This window comes from Eleutherodactylus coqui, chromosome 11, assembly GCF_035609145.1.
Source record: "Eleutherodactylus coqui strain aEleCoq1 chromosome 11, aEleCoq1.hap1, whole genome shotgun sequence".
NCBI classification, from domain to species: domain Eukaryota; kingdom Metazoa; phylum Chordata; class Amphibia; order Anura; family Eleutherodactylidae; genus Eleutherodactylus; species Eleutherodactylus coqui.
In genome coordinates this window covers 86,772,898-86,792,114 of record NC_089847.1, presented here as the reverse complement: position 1 = coordinate 86,792,114, position 19,217 = coordinate 86,772,898, and the positions used below count along the sequence as shown (strand labels likewise).

General features: G+C 44.7%; 1 protein-coding gene across 1 annotated transcript; it reads left to right on the top strand.

Moving 5' to 3' along the window:
- Positions 1 to 5,125: 5,125 nt before the first annotated feature.
- MAJIN (membrane anchored junction protein) lies at positions 5,126 to 17,363 on the top strand. Its single transcript, XM_066582364.1, has 7 exons — positions 5,126 to 5,216; positions 10,075 to 10,104; positions 10,202 to 10,303; positions 12,998 to 13,043; positions 14,608 to 14,683; positions 15,023 to 15,136; positions 17,242 to 17,363. The coding sequence occupies exons 3-7, from the start codon at positions 10,203 to 10,205 to the stop codon at positions 17,361 to 17,363; spliced, it is 459 nt and encodes a 152-aa protein (XP_066438461.1). The 5' UTR covers positions 5,126 to 5,216; positions 10,075 to 10,104; position 10,202.
- The last annotated feature ends 1,854 nt before the right edge of the window (positions 17,364 to 19,217 follow it).

The following is a 19,217-nucleotide window of genomic DNA, read 5'->3' as shown; positions in this document are numbered from 1 at the left end:
ACACATTTTGCCTCTCTGTAGAGATAAACATGCGAGGACACGGTCACCTATCTGTGCCCTGCTGAAGTGTGCTCAGGACAGATCACATGTTGAGACAAGAGGATAATTACTGGGATACGAGGTCATGCTCCACCAGTTAGATGGCACTTTAGGCCATTCACCATTTGTGATACTTATTATATGAGGTCCTGTGAGACCTGATTTGTTGGTTTGTATGTTTGTTATATTGAAAAATCCCCAATAAAAGAGAGCTTGAACAATATTAGACAAAACCAGTCTGAGGGCTCTTTCCCACGAGCGTATATCGGACGGCCATTTTCACAGCCGGCTGATATACGCTGTGATCTGATGCATTGGATTCCAATGCATCAGATCACATGGCTGTATTCCTGAGAAGTAAAAGCGCCCAGCCAAGCCAATATAGCGCTAGGCGTTTTTAGGTCAGGCCCAAAAGATAGTCCTGGAACTATCTTTTGGGCCGGAATACGTCAACCGCTGCATGGACTCCTATGGGAGCCCATGGCAGCGGCCTCTGCTTTCCTCCCCTCGTGCAGGCTCACCTCTGCTCTCCTCGTCGCTCGTTCTTTGCAATGGGAGGGGACGGGGCGAAGCTAAGTGCCGTCCCATCCCACCTCCTCATTGCTGGCTGTGGACAAGGGGCAGGCCATGGGTGGAGCTAAGCTCTAGTCCTCTCCCTGCCCCTTCTTCATAGCCATCAATGGGAGGAGGTGGGACGGGACGGCGCTTACCCCCACCTCTCCCATTGCAAAGAACGAGCGGGGAGGAGAGCAGAGAGGAGCCTGCAATGGTGAGGGAGGGGAAAGAGGCGACGCATGGTGACCTCAGCGCATCTGCGCCGGGGCCCATGCCGTGTAAACGGGTGCACAAACGTTAGATTTGTGCACTCGTTCACAAACTTCTACGCTCCAGATGATAGCATATATCGGCCAGCCATGAAAACGCTGATATATGCTCGTGGGAAAGAGCCCTAAAGAAAACAATATCCTGCTTTGCTAATTATGCACAAGTACCAGGGTCACAACTAACACTTGCTGCAACTGGTTCGCACTACCATGCAGCAGTACACTTCTATATGCTAAAGATTTAGCAAGTGATTTGATCCCTGCATAAACTGCCAGGATGTGTGATAAATGCTGCCAAATAAACGGAGTCTGACATAAACATAGCAGGATGGACTACATGAGGCTCTGTGCTAAAGGATCAGCTCTCCCAACATGTTTCACCAGTACTCTGGCGTCATCAGGGGTATAGGAGCTACAATTACGATAACACCAAAATTCTATATTTTTTTAGGTTTTTCCACTTTTTTACAATAAAAATCTTTTTTGGAAAATATATAAAAAATTCATGTATATACTTTTTTTTTTAATTGCATCGCTACATTTAAAGACCCATAACTATGTGGTATAAATGACATGATAAGCGGGTCAGTACGATTATGATGATCCCAAAATTATAATTTTTTTGTGTTTTTTTCCACTTTTCTTTTGAAAATATATTTTTGCATTGCTGCATTCAAAGACGCTTAACTTTTTATTTTTCCGTGTACAGAGCTGTGTGAGGGCCTGTTTTTGCATCATGAGCTGAAGTTGTTATTGGTACCATTTTGGGGTACATATGACATTTTTGATCACTTTTAGGGATGTTTCACAAAGGTGGAATTAACCTGGAAGACGCAGCCCAATATGTGGTTACCTTCACTGCAAAATCTGCTGGACTGCCTACAGATTTTGACGCGGAATTAAAATTGTGTTAATTCTTCCTGCAATTCTAAAATCGACAGATTTTGGTGTGGAATTCCGCATCTTAACCTGTGTCTTGTGGTGCATCCTAGTGGGATAATTCCACCTGTGTGACAGGTTTGTATTTGTGTTTTTTTGGGAGCTAAATTAAATTAAAAAAAGCATTTTGTTTCATTTTTTTTTTGCTTTTTTTAAAACAGTTTGTGCAGTGTCTGAGGAGTGGGTCCACAGCTGAGGAGATAGCGGGGTAGAGAAGGCCTTGTCACGGGGTTCCACCATCTCCTCCTCTGGGAGGGAAAACCTAATCTGCGGTTAACCTTAAAGTCCTTTTTGTCACTTGTGACGCCATCGTTCCGTCCTCTGTGGTGAAACCAACAGTTGGAAATAAATAGTCCATACACAGGGATATCTCTCTGAGCAAAACCGTGAACGGTCAGTAGGGCTCATTTACTTGCATAAAACTATTTACAGTCCTCAAACTTTACATCAGCTAGCAGGACACCGATGTAGACAGAATAGTGGTGTGACAGGGAGGATACACAGGATGGCAGACGAGTCCACAGTCCCAGTTATCTGTGGGGTTCTGCTCCTGGCAACTCTCTTGTACTCTAGGTCCAGCTCTCTACCGGTAAACTCACGCTCAGAAGTGACACTCACCGCTGCCTGGCGGTTCCTGTCACTCTCTCTCAGCTTTCCATTTTAGCACCAAGGAGGCCTGGGAGATTTGCCCCCTAGGGCAGGCATTAGGCTTTCGCTCAGCTTCTTCCATTTTGAGGGATCCTCGTAGGATGAGGAACGGTTTCTCCTACTCAACAAAAGTTCCATTCCCTCAAGACAGGCTCCACTGCTTGCACTCTTGCAGACTGACTCCTACTAACTTTTTGCAAAAAGACCCTTGCACTACACCTTCCATACACATATATAAAACATGATCACGTGACATACAAAAGATATATTTCTCAGAGTTTAACCCATTCAGTGCTGCAGAGGTGCAATACTCATCAAATTCACACACATTAAAGACACTGACAATACAATTGCACAGAACAAACACATGCATACATATGGAGGGGCCCTGTTAATTCTGGACTACTACATTCGTATTTAATTGTATGGGTCGCTATTGATGCAGCATACTAAACATATGTCATTTTTTGTTATTTTTTTTAAACAAAAAAGGGAAAAAAGTGTATGAAAATGTTTAAATAATTTTTTTTGTGTGAATTGTTTCTTTTAACTTTTATTTTTTCACCATTTTGTATCACCCATTTATGGGACTTGACTCTGCAATCGTATGATCAGGTTCAAGCCCAATAATAAAGTACTGCAGTATTCTTTTACATTAGAACGCAATACAATGGAAAAGAAGCAAACTTAAACTCATTCCATTTTTTGAAAAGCCATTGAAATCAATAGGGAAAAAAACAAATATTTAATTCCATATAAATTCTGTTTTTGTGTGCCAAAAAATAGAGGAGAGTGACTGAAAGTCCCAGCACAAGTGTGAATGCGTCCATTTGTTTGTTATGGTAATTTATCTTAACCCAATAAGGCCAATTTACAAGGGACGAATGTTGGGTAGACGATGCCCGACACTCGTTTCCACACATACTCACTTCTGTGCTGCTGCACAGGAGCAAGTATCGCTGGCTCGCTCAGAAGGGAGGCGGGGTGGCTGGAGGAGATTTCACTCCTCGCTTTCCCCCGCCCCTCTCCATTCACTTAACACAGCGGCTGTTCAGTACCGAACAGCTGCTTTTCACACTAAACGATTATCGTTCAAGAATTTAAGTTGCATAAACGATGGACGATGAGATGAACGAGATTGTTCAGTGTAAACGGCAGCTGTTCGGTACTGAACGGCCGCTGTGTTAAAGGAGATGTCCCGCGCCGAAACGGGTTTTTTTTTTTTTAAACCCCCCCCCCGTTCGGCGCGAGACAACCCCGATGCAGGGGTTAAAAAAACCACCCGCACAGCGCTTACCTGAATCCCGGCGGTCCGGTGACTTCAATACTTACCGCTGAAGATGGCCGCCGGGATCTTCTACCTTCGTGGACCGCAGCTCTTCTGTGCGGTCCACTGCCGATTCCAGCCTCCTGATTGGCTGGAATCGGCACGTGACGGGGCGGAGCTACACGGAGCCGCTCTCTGGCACGAGCGGCTCCATAGAAGAAAGCTGAAGACCCGGACTGCGCAAGCGCGGCTAATTTGGCCATCGGAGGCCAAAAATTAGTCGGCTCCATGGAGACGAGGACGCCAGCAACGGAGCAGGTAAGTATAAAACTTTTTATAACTTCTGTATGGCTCATAATTAATGCACAATGTACATTACAAAGTGCATTAATATGGCCATGCAGAAGTGTATAGACCCACTTGCTGCCTCGGGACATCTCCTTTAAGTGAATGGAGAGGGGCTGGGGAGAGCGAGGAGTGAAATCTCCTCCAGCCACCACGGCCCCCTTACTAGACGCTCTGTTAGCAAGCCAGCGATACTCGCTCGTGTGCAGCAGCACGGAAGCAAGTACACACAGGGATGAGTGTCGGGCATCGTTTGCTTGACATTCGTCCCGTGTAAATGGGCCTTTAGTAACAAGCCTATTTTTTAAGGACCAAGTGATTTTCATTGTTGCAAACGAGCCATAACTCATTGATCTAGCCATATGAGGGTGCTTTTTTGGGGGCAAATTGTATATATTAATGGCCCCATGCCGGAGTACATATGATATTTTGTATAACTCTTACAATTTTTTTTTTTGCAGAGAGATGGAAGAGCCCCCCAGAAATTCTGCCATTATTTTTGTGGTGCATTTTTATGGCATTCATCATTTTGTAAAAATAAGATGATAACTTTCTTATCCGAATGAGCACGATTACTACCAAATTTATAGACTTTTTATTAATTTACATCTTTTGCACAATAAAAACAGGTTTTTAAGGGAAAGTAATTGAATCTGCATCACTGCATTCTAAGGGCTCATGTCCACGGGGAAAATAGGATTTAGGATCCGCAGCGGATTTCCTGCATGCGGATCCGCATCCCATAGGGATGCATTGACCACCCGCGGGTACATAAATACCCGCGGATCGTCAATAAAAGTGATTTAAAAAAAAATGGAGCATGAAAAAATCTGGACCATGCTCCATTTTCATGCGGGTCTCCCGCGGGGACGGCTCCCGCGGGCTTCTATTGAAGCCTATGGAAGCCGTCCGGATCCGCGGGAGACCTAAAATAGGAATTTAAAGCATTTACTCACCCGCAGCGGACCGCGAAGCTCTTCTCTTCCTCACGGCCGCATCTCCCTTGCTCGGCTCGGCGGATGTGCCCGGCGCATGCGCGCTGCACGTCGACGACGTGCCGGCGACGTGCCGCCGGCGTCAGGAATTCATCCGCCGGCCGAAAATGAAGATCCGGCCGTGAGGAACAGCTGATCTTCGTCGCCCGCGCCGGAAAGGTAAATGCTTTAAATTGCTATTTTCGGCGCTCATGTCCGCGGGGCAGGAGGGACCCGCTGCAGATTCTCCATGGAGAATCTGCAGCGGATCTGATTTTCCCCGTGGACATGAGGCCTAAGGCCGGCTGCACACAAACAAGTCGAATTCCGCATACGGGAGCCCTCAGCGGAATCCAGCTCTGACCCCAGCCGGCGACCCGGCGTACCTGTCATTTCTGTAATGCAGATGACCACGGACGCTCAGTGTCAGTTATGTGCAGTACAGATTTCTTGTAAAAACATTTATTTTTCCTACACCATTGTTAGGCAATGACACTGGCATCTGCAGGATGGGCTGCGGGTTGGACGGCTTCCATTGAGTTCAATGGAGGCCGTCTGTGCGGATTTTGCACAAAAATAGAACATACTGCGAACTTAAATACCTTTGTGGAAATCACAACTACCCTCTGCTCACCTGAGCGGACATGCAAAAATTCTATATTTTCAATAGACACGGATTACCGCATATTGTTTACGCGGGTGATGACCGCGGATTCTGCAATTGAAATCCAGACGTGTGAAGCCGGCCTTAGGCCCATAACATTTTTCCTGGCGACAGAGCTCTGTGAGAGCTTGTTTGTTGCGGGAACAGTTGTAGTTTTTAGTGGTACCATCTTGAGGTACATGTGGCTTTTTAATTGTTTTTTTTTGCGTTTTTTTGGAGGTGAACAAAAGAAAAATAGCAATTCTGGCGTTATTTTTTAAATTTTATTTTTACGCTGTTCATCACGCAAGATAAATAACAAAATATTTCCATTATCTGGGTCATGCATTAATATCTATTATGTGTTGGAGGCCTTTGTCGGGCTTCCAGCTGCCATGGAAACCCGTTGCTACCTTTCCATGGAACTGTGGGGTGCCAGTGGGTGACAGAAGGAACCCCTTTCCTGGCATCTGATTACATGCTGGGGTCGCTATTGAGTGTGGCATGTAAGGGGCTAAACTGCCAGGATCTGAAGTTCCTCCACATCTGGCAGTTAGAGCAGGAGCCTGGCTGTCAGCAGCCTAAAAAAGATGTGCAGGTTTAAAGCCCATTAGTGAGGCCAGTAAAAAGGTGTATTAGTGGTCACTAAGGGGTTAAATTGATGCCCCTTGGTCATTGTAGCGCTGGAACAAGCATGCTCCACACAAATACCCTCAGGCTGGTTTCACACGAGCGAGAAAATTGCACGATTTTCGCCTCCTGCGATAGTAAAAAAGCAGAATATGAAACCAATGCTTTACAATGGTTCCCTACCCATCTGCGATGTTTTTACTGATGCGATGTTGAGAGGATAAAAAAATGGTGGCAAGCTCTACCTTTCTGCGATATGCGATATTTTATCTCCCATGTATTCCTAAGGAGGCTTCTTTTTATCGCATCGCAGCGCTACAAACTTGCAATGTGTTTTAAACATTACAAAGTCCCATTGACATTTGCGCTATTTTCACGCGGCAGCGATGCGAGATTATTCTAAAAAAAAAGCATCGCCGACGCTCACAAATAGCAGTTAATAAATATGCGGCAAAATCGTGATCGCCTGTGTGGAATTAGCCTCAGGCAATGCTGGAGAGATCTCTGCTGTCCCTGGATAGAGATTTCTGTGGACACCACGTATAACACCATTGACAGCAAATTCCCCATATACCCCAATCAGTCTGGGTATGCAGTGCCCCCTGGGTCATGTGGCTGGCAGCACGCGTCTACATATTTAATTGGCAAGATTTGATGTACTGTGGGTCATTGTATCCTGACTGCTCCCAAGTATATATGACCCATATTACTACACTGATAATAGTGATAGGACTATAGAGGGAATTTTTGACTAATGACATAATGTATTTCACGTTCTGTCCTATTCCAGGAGCTGCTTGGTTGCCATGGGCAACATATTCATGTCTGTACTAATTCTCCTAGATGAGGCCTACATCACAACAGTGTGGTCACATGACTGAGTATAGCCAATAGGAATGAACGTCTCCTCAGTGAGCCCCTCCATCCTTCCTTACTGCCTTCCATGTTTATGCGAGCAGCACCAGTGATTAGACCACCATCATCTTTTCAGTAAACCCCACAAGCAGCACCCCTGTGTACAATCCGGGAGGTGGTTCCCCCCCACCCTTAACAGCCCTTTCTCACACACTACAGACTCCCTCCTCACAAACACCCTGAGGTAAAATGGAGTAAAAATGGAGCTTCTAAAAATCACATTCAAGGCCCGATTCACACGAGCGTTTGCGTATTTACGCTCGCACTTAGAATAGGCGCTGAGTATTTGCTTGCACATTGCGTTTTTTATTGTACTTTATGAATGCGCAAAAAAACAAGCAGCGATGCTGCCAGCCATTGGAACGGCCACTGAGTGTAATGAGTTCAATATGTGCTCTTTCCCTGCGCAGAAAAGCGTGCTACGTACTTTTTTGCGGAACCAAAATGTGCACGTGAAATACGCACATGTGAACAAACCCATTGAAATCAGTGGGTACTATTTTCTGCGTATTCTGCACACAAAATTTGCATGCACAAATACGTTAGTTGGAATCTGATCTAACGACCCCTTCACACACGTGTAGGCGCGTTTGCGCACTGAATGTTTTTTTGCGCACGCATCATCTAATTTTACAGTACTTTTTTACACCCACAATGCATGATCATTAGTGCGCGACAAACAAAGATGCACCAATTGAAATGGCTGATTAGTCTAACGAGTTCTAGATGTTTCTTTTTTCAGCGGAATTGAGCAGCGTACGGCCGAGGAAAGACCCGCCCATCTTCTCCACGTGTAGCGAGTACTACGTGCGGCACGTATCTCCCCGCGGTTAGTTTCAAACTCCTGCGCTCTGGTGTGGAGTTTGAAAAGTCAGCGAAGAGGAACGGATTTCCTCATTCAGGCACAACTGTGCTCCGTGCTGCCAAGCGTAGTTGCGACAAGCTCATTCGAATAAGCCCTAGAAGTGATTTTCAGGAGCTGTTTTTTTGTTGTTTGGTGATTTACTTAGGGTAGTTTCACACGGGCGATCGCGATATCACCGCAAGAAAATCACGTCTTTTTTCCCGCGATTTTTAAGCGTCAATGCTGCTTTTTCTACTGCTTGCCATTTTCTCGCGAGATTTTTCCTTGACTTTTTAGCGCAAAAGTCAATAGGACTTTCTAATGTTAAAACGCATCGCATGAAAATCGCAAGTTTGTGATAAAAAGCAGGCTCAATAGAGAAACGTGGAAGATTTAAAACACCGCAGAAAGGACATGCCGCGATTTTTTCCCCCGTAACATCGCATGAGTGAAAACATCGCAAGTGTGAAGGAAACCATTGAAAATCATTGGTTTCATAATTCTGCGTTTTTACTCACTCTTGTAATGCGTGAAATCATGCGATTTTATTGCCCGTGTGAAAGAGGCCTACGGCTAATAGTGCGATATCGGGCCGTGATTTCCCTGCTGATGCGAGACGTTTTTATCTCCAATCCGCTTTGGATCACTTTGGGGAAACAGCGCTGAGTTTCTCCCATTGTTTTCCATGGGAAAAGTTCACCTCGCATCGCACCGCCTGCACCTACCACGGGGTGCGATGCTGCCGCTGCCCCATTGAAAACAGTGGGCGATGCAATCTTCTCAGCCGTGTGAAGACGTCTTTAGGCCTCTTTCACACGAGCGTCATTTTGATGCAGAGTAGCAGCAAGCAGCGATCGCTATAAAATCATCGGAATGTCAAATAATGCCTAATTAGGGCCAGCTGTCTTCTTTTCCCAGCGTTGTATGCAGAGTAACTCCCTCCCCCTCCCTTTTTTCTTAGTTTCCATATAAGTCTATGGGAGTTTGCTGCATATCACATCAAAAGATAGGGCAAGACCCATCTTTTGACGCAGTGTATAAAATAATGGTCGCATATGTCCTATTTTTCCAGGCACTTTTTTTTTACACTGCGAAAAATCATTCATCTGAATGAACCCATTGGAATCCAATGCTTTGCGCAGATATGGTTGTGTGAATAAGCCCTTATTCTGGTCCAACTTTTTGGACGATAGTTACCCCTTCAAGTGAATTGGTGTGCAAAAAAATGGTGCAGACAAGGGGGACGTCCATGGGCCCTCCGATTTTCACTGATCAATGTAAAGCTATTCTAGAAAACAAATTAGGCCATCTTCAGGTTTTTTTGCGCATGGAAAGAAATGGGTGGCACACAAGTCACACAGACAAAACAATGGACACACACAATGCATACGGTTGTTGCATAAAACAACACATTATAATCTGTCAGTTTTTCACGTACAGAAATTGGACATTTTTTATGTATTTTGAACAAATCATCATGGCTTAGAGGGAAAAGGGATGTGAAATAGAGGCTTAAAATATGACATATGTCAAAATTTGCTGGTGAAAATGATGCCAATCAATAGTTTGTATAAAGATGTACAAACTATAGATGAGCAAGTATACTCGCTAAAGGCAATTGCTCGAGCGAGCATTGCCTTTAGCGAGTATCTCCCCCGCTCGAGATGGAAAGTTCGGGTGCCGGCAGCGGGCAGGGAGCTGCAGGGGAGAGCGGGGTGGAACGGAGGGGAGATCTCTCTCTCCCTCCCCCCCCCCCCCCCCCCCCCCCGCTCCCTCCTGCTGACAGCCGCTACTCACCGCTCCCCCGCGCCGGCACCCGAACCTTCTGTCTCGAGCGGGGGAGATACTCGCTAAAGGCAATGCTCGCTTGAGCAATTGCCTTTAGCGAGTATACTCGCTCATCTCTAGACTACAAACTGATCACAAAGCATAAGCCGCGGTGATAATTGTTATAAATATTACATAGTATTAATAAATCTGGTCCTTTGTTCTTATGTGTCCCGAAGGCTCAAGAGTCCGGACAGAACGGCAAGAAGGTTTGTCTCCGTGTGCATTTCTGACACAGGATGGTTTTCAATAGAGCATTATTTAAATACAGAAGTATGTTCATTTCCAATCTTCTCTTATGTCCAGGATGCCCATAAAGCCGTTCTCCTTTCCTTTCCCGGAAACACGATTTTTCCATACCACAAAATATGTGTATAAGTTCAAAATCCGATATGGTGTCAACTTTTGGTAAGTGTTAGTTTACAAGTGAAGCTGCGGTTGTAACAATCTTCTGACACATCATTGAGACATGTCAGCTGAAAGCACTGATGTGAGTCTGGGAGTAAGGGCCACCGTAGGTTGCCCCGAATAGGGTTTAGGCTCTATTCACATCTGCACCAAGGATATGGTTTTCCTGTTCCTTTATGGGAGTAGGAAAATGGAATCCCCTGAATGGATGGATCCATCTCATAACTAGACCAATCTGTGCTGAGCAGTCCCCATTGACTATAATGGGGTCCGTTCGGTTACCAGACAAATAAATGGAGCTTCTGATGCAGATGTGAATAGAGCCTTAGGGCTCCTGCACACTGGCGAGGGAGATATCGGGCTGTGATTCACGGTCCGATATAGCCCTCACAGTCCTTCTGAAAGCCCCTGGATGCGAGGTATTTTCACACGGGAACAGCCTCACATCCCTGCGGGGCTGAAGGAATTCCCCGTAGCGAGGAGAGAGAGGAGGCGAAGCTACAGGGGATCTCTTAGCGATTTCCCCATATTTGGAGATACTGGGTGGAGCTAGAGGGCTTCCCTGAAAGCAGTTGTGAGAGTCGTGGGGCTAAAGAGGGGGCATGGCTAGAGGAATCCACCCTCTAGCTCTGCCCCCCCCCCCTCTTGGCTAGAGGGGAATCACTATGAGAACCCTCTCTAGTCCTGCCTCCTCTCTCAGGGAAGCCCGCTAGCCCCACCCCTGTCTCTGCAAATACGGGGAGATCTCTAGGAGATACCCTGTAGCTCCGCCCCCTCTCTCTCCTCACTATGGGGGATTCTTTCAGCCTTGCAGGTTGTATTGCGATCTTCTCCCATTAATTTCAATGGGGCCGGGGCTGCTCCTGCCGGCCCCATTGAAAGCAATGGGCGATATCGCAGAAAGAAAGGAAATGCTGCAATTCTTTTTCACGCAGCATCGCAGACATGAAAACATCGCAAATGAGAATGAAACCATTGAAAATTATTGGTTTTATAATCTTGCGTTTTCACTCCCTCTCGCAATGCAAGAAAATCGCCCGATTTCCTCGCCAGTGTTCAGGAGCCCTTAGTGCTGCTTAATCAAACATTCTCTTTCAGCTTTAAGTTCAGAGAAGGTTACCCAACCTTCTCTGCACTCAAACCTGAAAGAGAATGTTTGATTAATCTTTCTGGTAATGTTAGTCCCCGTTCATGAAACCTCAAAGATGGGAAACAGCTTCTGGCTTGGATGTGGGTTACTGATGTGTGACCATCCATCTAGTTGGAGGACAGTTGCCACAATGCCTATAGAGAGTTGTCAGAGGTTTTGATGGTTGCGGGTCTACATGAGAAACACATAACCATACAAACATATTTCCCTCACCAAATATTGGGCTTGGTGGTTCCTGCCTGAAATCAGGGAGATCGTCCTGATAAGGACAGCTCCATGTCTTGTACCTACGGGATCTTGTCAATGGGAACAACAGAAAAAACAAATATAAGACAGACAGGAGACCCCTGCCACACTGAACACAAGAAACAGGACATGAGTCAGGCGTCTGCACAATGAACAGAAGAGATTTGGACATAATTCAGATGGCCTGTTTACTGTGAATGGAGGTGGGCGGCTGGAACGATCTACAGCCCGCTCTGCCTCCATTCACTAAGCGATCCTCATTCTTGTGTGAGAATCGTCCGTCGTTCAGTTTTAAGCAGCTTAAAATTCCGAACGATGGCCGTTCAGTGTAAGCAGCAGCCTTTCAGTACTAAGCATCCGCTGCTCATAGTGAATGGAGAGGGGCAGGGGGAGCGGGGAGAGAACTCTCCTCCAGCCGTCCCGCCTCCCTGCAGGCCTCACTGTGAGGGATTCAGTGATGCTCGCTCCTGTGTCACAGCATGGGAACAAGTATACACGGGGTTGAATGTCGGGCATCGTTTCCCAATGTTTGTCCGGTGTAAAAGGGCCTTAACAATATATAGGACACTAAAAAAGAAAAATAGGACTTTCCTCATACAGACATTTTTTTAGGGTTTAGCACTGCACTTTCAGCTGTCAGAGGCTCCCATTGTTTTCAATGGAGCCCCTCAGACAACCGCTCGATCGCGGCGCTTTTTAGCACCACGATTTTTGAGCGGAGTCTGTTCTATTTTGGGCGTTTAACGCTCCTCATCAATGATCAATGAAAAGTAAAATGCAGCAAAGCGCCGCAATTTAAATCGCGGCGCTTTGCTTTATTCATGTGTGAGGGAGGCCTAAAGGTTCTTATACAGGATTCAAAAACTAACCCCCATTCACCTCCTTAAATGAACTTCCCCGAACCAACACCAGAGCCCTAGTCTCAAACCCAGAAGAAGCTGGGTCATTGTGCCTGTGACTGCTCAGCCCGTTGCAGGCTTTAGTGGTGATATTTCCATGAACAGCCTGTAACTGAGCAGTCATGTATACAATGAACGACATGTGACCTCCACCAGCTTCTTCTGATTTTGGCTTCTGTGCTGAAGCTTAGGCCACCTGAAGAGGCGAGGAAGGCTTATTTCTCTATTCTACAACATTCCATGGCCATAGACCTTTGTTTGAGCCCCGGAAAACCCCTGTAACAGGACTCTTATGGGTCCAGTAAAAAATGTACATGTGGAAAATTTGTTGCAGAACTTTTTTAGATATTTTTGAATGTTTTTGGGCAAGTAATAACTACCGTACATTTGCTTCTGTAGCTCAGAAAATACAGAGAACAAGCAGCAAGTTATGAGTGAATTACTGGTAAGTAAAAAAAAAGAAATATTACTAAAGTATAAAAACATTTATTGATTTGTCTATGCTTATCGAATTAAATAGTCTTCCCTTTCTGTTATTTAGGCCTCTTTCACACAAGTGCCGAGAGTTTCGGCCATCTGCATTGCTGCCGAAAATTGCATAAACGAGAGTCAGGCGCAACCAAGTCACCGCTGCATCTCCCGTTTTCTTGCCCATTCAGACGGCTGGGTACATACGCTGCAGCCCGTAATACCATCAGTCGGGAGGAGAGAGTTCAGCTCTGCTAAACTCCCCCACCCCACTTCCCACCCCCTCTCTGCTCTTTGCCGGATGCCAGCAAAGGGAGGGGGCAGGAGCTTAGCAGAGCCAGTCGTGCTAAACTCCCTCCCCAGCCTATGGGAGCTGCTGGCAAGGAAAGGGGAGGGACTTTAACAATGCGAACTGCTGCTAAACTCCCTCCCCTTTCCCTTTTCTGACGGCTTTCATAGGCTCCGGTAGGAGTCTATGGGAATGGCTGGCGTATTCCCGCAAAAGATAGGACACCGCGTGCGCTATCTTTTTCAGACAGCCAATTTTACGCACCTGAAAATCGCCCATCTAAACTAATGCATTGGAATTCAATGCTTCAGATGGTCGCAATTTTCGGCCTACGTTTTATCGTGGCAAAATAGCCGCAATAAAACACTCATGTGAAAGAGGCCTCAGGCTGTATTTACACAGGCGATTGTGATTTTTGCTTGAATTTTTTTTTTCTCAAAACACATTACATCGCAGCACATGCGATTTTTACACATGTTTTTCATGGGTGTGAAAATTGCTAGTTTTTTTTTCAACAGTAAAAATAGAAAAATCGCACTCGCATGAAACTTGCATTTTGTAATTTTTTTTTGCCTTTCATGTATGTATGTATGTATGTATGTATGTAATGCAGTAGTAGATATCTGCATCAACAAAGCTGCTACATGTGGATGTACAGATATAGCAAATTTTAACCTGACTGTGATAACTTTCTGTCAAGTTGTCTTAAACCATTGAAAATCTATTGTTATCTTATCACAGCAAAGCCATTGAAAAGCTTTTTAAATGGCATAAGAAAGTTATCTTAACATGATGAGAGTCGTGTTAAAGCAGCCCTCTGGTTTTCAAACGAAATTCTGTCCGAGGATAGGAGGTGGAGAAGGGTGTATTACCTGCAGTTGTTCTCTGCTGTCTGGCTCGTTGGTTCTGGGCCCCGTTTTTGGCTGTCCAAGATGGCCTAACTACCTAGTGGACTGTGCACTGCTCTGATTGGCCAATGCTGATCACATGAACAACTCTGGCCAATCAGAGAGTAGACAAAGTGCATTGGTAGTCTAACACTACCATGCACTGTGGGGGATTAAGTAGTTTGAAGATTGCTTGTGACAATTGCAGGCAATGTATACCCTTAACCTCCGGTCCCGGGACAGAATTTTGTTCTGATAGGGTTGTTTTGAATTTTGCTACATCTGTACCCTTACAGCTGAATTAGTTGAACAATATCAAGCATTATCTATATTGACATGATTTCTTGTGTTCCTTTTCTTCATAGGATTCTGTCAGGGCCATACTTGCCAACCATGATGATTTGCAACCTTTTTCTACAAAGCATTTCATAATTTTTCCATGTATCCTTTGACTAATAATGTAAATGTGATGCAAAAGGAATATCTCTCATGAATATCTCTCATGAGCCTGATAGAAAACATATTGCGAATAACCTCATGCTCAAGTAACTTTGGGTTGTCACTGGTATTGATATGAAATGATTCTAATGTGTGCTCATAGAAACTACCATTACTTGTAGTGGGTGCCAGGGAGGGGCAGGGCAGCCCAGACCATTCGATTTGGTCTTGACTGGATTGAATTGTTTACTTTTTAATACCACTTCCAGTGCTGTGGAGGGGCTATTGGTAAGGGTGATTTTTATCCCTGATGAAGGTTTTTCTTTCACTGGTATCCTCCAGATAAGACTAAATGGGACAGTGCTTCTCGCTTGAAATTTAAACATGGACCAAAATTCTTCCAGCCATTTCCATATGTATTTACAATGTATGTGGAGCCTAATGTTTTAGCTTATGGTAATTGTCTTTAATCTACACCACATATAAGGTAAGGTAAAGTCCCCTGGTGCAAGCACCGAGTCGTGACCGACTCCTAGGGTGGCGTCAAATCGTGATGTTTTCTTGGCAGGCTGTTTTTTGCATGGTGGTTTGCCATTGCCTTCCCCAATCATTCTTTACCCCTAGCAAGCTGGGTACTCATTTTACCGACCTAGGAAGAATGGAAGGCTTAGTCAATTACCTGACCCAAGCAGGGATTGAACATGCAACCTTCAGGTCATCAGCAAGAGCTTAGGACTTCACCACACAAGGCTCTTATAGAAGCTAATTACCCAGTATACACAACTAAAGAACTCCTCATCTGCAAGACTGTGCATGATGGAAATGTTATTCCAATAGTGTCTAACTGACATTATGGAAATGAATATGTGCACTTTATGTAACCTGAATAGAATATAAAATGTTACTCCAGGCAAAAACTAAAGTGACCCTCTTGTGAAAAACTGCAGGAATTATACCTCCCTCACCCTCCGGCCCCAGGACAGAATTTTGTCCTGAAACCAGAGGGTCATTTTAAAGATTCAAAGTTTCAAAACCCAAAGTTGGAATGGTTCACGGCATTATTGATGATCCAGGACCGGTGAGATGAGCAATGTTTATTTTTCATATTTGACAAAGGCAACAAAGTAGAAAAAAAGATATGGATGCGTATCCACTTATTATACTTGGATCTAGTGTTGCTCAGCAATATTTATAAACGAGGTTCTTTGTTACATTTTGATCAAATTTTATAAGGCCATTAACCACTTTACAACGACCTCTTTGATATTTGACAACGCTTTTCAACGCCGGACCAGTGTCTTCATAAAACTATTTAGTCAATTACTAGCAGATAGAGATGAGCGAATATACTCGTTTCGAGTAATTACTCGATCGAGCACCGCGATTTTCCAGTACTTCCGTACTCGGGTGAAAAGATTCGGGCGGCGGGGGGAGGCGTGGCGGAGCGGGGGTAGCAGCGGGGAACAGGGGGGAGCCCTCTCTCTCTCCCTCTCCCCCCCACTCCCCGCTGCAACCCCCCACTTACCCACGGCGCCCCCTGAATCTTTTCGCCCAAGTACGGAAATACTCGAAAATCGCGGCGCTCGGGTGAAAAAGGGGCGTGGCCGAGTAGGTTTGCTCATCTCTACTAGCAGACTATTGTCCTCTGTACTTGTTTCCAAAAATCACTAGAATCTCTCCATAGTCCTGTGCTGCCCATATGTGTCCCATGCTCTGCCTATTTTATCTGCATCACTTCCTTATTTTTTTAAAGGAAACTTGTCATGTACTATGAGCTCCATAAACTAAGGTTATGGTCTTATAGGACAAGTGCCCGGAGTCCGGAGGAGTGCTTTTTATACTCACCCGCCTCCCCGTTCCTTTGCTGTCTGCTCGGGAAGCTGCTGCTTGGTGGATTGAGCATGCTCATCTCTACATTTGACATGCATGCACACATAGACTCAAAATAACCTAAAGCCAACACCAACCAAAACCGTCGCCGTATGCGCCCTGTTATCTAAAACCCTACATATTATATATGAAAACGTCCAAAACAAAATGAAGAACCGGTTCCCATACATTATTTTAGCATAAATATACAAATTTTTTTAAAAAAACTATAAATGTTAAAGAAAAAAATTTCAGCTTTTTACCCCCAATAAAACTAAAAAACAGTAAAAAAAAGTCAGTGAAAAAGATATTTAAAAACAGCCCTTTATGTCACGGGAAAACAACCACACCAAAAATAATTTTGGTAGCTGAAGGGAAAAAATAGGGCAGTTAAACCTCTACATGGGTAAAAAACAGCCTGGTCCTTAAAGGGTTAATACATCCCAGAATTGTGTTTTCCTTTTTTGCTGCTGCATCACACTGTTGACTCATGTTCAGTCTATGATCTATTAGTATACCCAAGTCTTTTTCACATGTGCTGCTGCTTCGCCCAATTCTTCCCATGTGCTTTTTTCATTTTTTTTGCCCAGATGTAGGACTTTGCTTTTCTTCTTGTTAAATACCATTCTGTTAGTCGCTGCCCACTGTGCAAGCTTTTCTAGATCTTTTTGAATCCTCTCTCTCTTCTCTAGTGTTAGCTATCCCTTCTAGCTGTGTGCCCACAGTAAACTCCACAGGTTACGCCATAAACATCCGATATATCTGGTTCCCATCTCTGGGATCTGCACTTACGTCCACAACAGGGGTCTGCTGAGTCCGGTCCCACCTGGTGAGGCAGCCTCTGACTGCTGCATCTATGTGGAGAATGAATAGACATCTGCCCACATGGCTCTTAATGTCTTTCTATTACTTTAAGGAAACAACTGAGCAGAAATGGGATCCGCATGTGGATATGCGATTAAAAAAATCACTGGAAAAGAGAATATATCAAAAAATCACAGAAAGTGGTCATATACTTACCAATGTACTGATACAAAAGGTCAGATAGAAACAACCCATCCCTCAACATGCAGACAGCCAAACTACTAAATGATGAGCATTGCACAGGTGCAAGGTACTGCTGAACAACCACTCAAACACCTTCCTTAGGGCTTATTCAGACGGGCGTATATCAGTCAGGTTTTCACACCCGGACGATATATGCTGCCCTTCTCTGCAAGGGGAGGAGGCGGGACGAGATGAGAGGTAGTACACTGAGCTTCCGTCCCCTCTCTGCCCCTCCCATTGCAAACAGTGGCGAGGGGCAGAGAGGGAGCAGGAGCTCAGTGCACTAGCTCCCGGCCCGCCTCGCCTCCTCCCCTTGCAGAGAAGGGCAGCATATATCGTCCGGGCGTGAAAACCTGACCAATATACGCCTGTCTGAATAAGCCCTTATACCGAGTGGAGCGGCTGCTTAATACTATACTTGCACACAGATAAATCATGCAATATATGCCATAAAAGTCTAAGGTGAGAACACTACTTTAGTGAGAAAAACTTCGTTTTCTAAAAATAATGTATAGAATATTAATTATCTGTACTCATTTCTTATACGTATGTTTTCTACAGCAGACTCTAGTGTTGAAAGCAGCAGTCAGGTATGTACATATGGAAATTGTTATCTGCCAGTGGAGCAGATGTATCCATAGGGGAGAGTTCTCAATGTATCCATAGGGGAGAGTGTCTTTGGATCCCTGGATATAAGACTTGGTAGCTCATATGGCATGCATATTGTTGCTTTTTTTCTTAAGCCACTCTCTGACCTCAGTGTGTATAATCCAGTCATTTACAGCAAGAAAGGTTGACATTTTTAATAAATTTGGTGTATTTTAGAAGTACTCTTAGTGTTCGTTCACATCAGCATCGGAGTTTCCATTTGGAATCTCTGTCTCTGATTTCAGCTAGAAAACAGGACAAAACAGCTCAGAAAGCAGCACTATTTAGTGCTGTAATTTCCGGAAAAATGCTGTACTATTGACCAGAAATCGAACAGACCCCGATTATAGTCACTAGGGGGCTGTTTGGCCAGGGGGTGGTGTTTTCCTGCTCCCTGAACAAATCAGTACTGACTATGTGGACCCTTGACCAAAAAAAATTATAATAAAATATAACTTTTATTAAAGAAATAACTAAAAGGAAGAACATACACACATAAATCTAGATCCAGGAAAACCCAAGGAACCGATAAAAATGTATTGATACCACTGTCCATAAACAGTAATAGACCGGTTAGTCTGAGTATCGTTATGACTCAGCCATTTAGTGTATTCGGTCTCTTTGCAGAATCTGACAGGATTATCAGAATCTATTGTATACACGTCAACCTAATCAGGAGATGAAAAAGTGACATAAGTCCGACAGTTGGATGTTACAGAACGTGACCCAAACTCCAGAGATCAGGTTCGGTGATGTATACGTCGTTCACATCGAGAAAATAAGCTATGCCGGGCCACTAAAAATTGTGAGCGTAACCCAACGCGTTTCTCCCACAACGTGGGTTCATCAGGGGTTTCAATACGCAAAAAATGGTACTTTACTGGTTTAATGACTCCCAGTCAGAAATCGGATAGTGGTACAAAAATAAAAAATTGATGAAGCCTCAAAATGTCCAGCACTGTCAAATAAATGA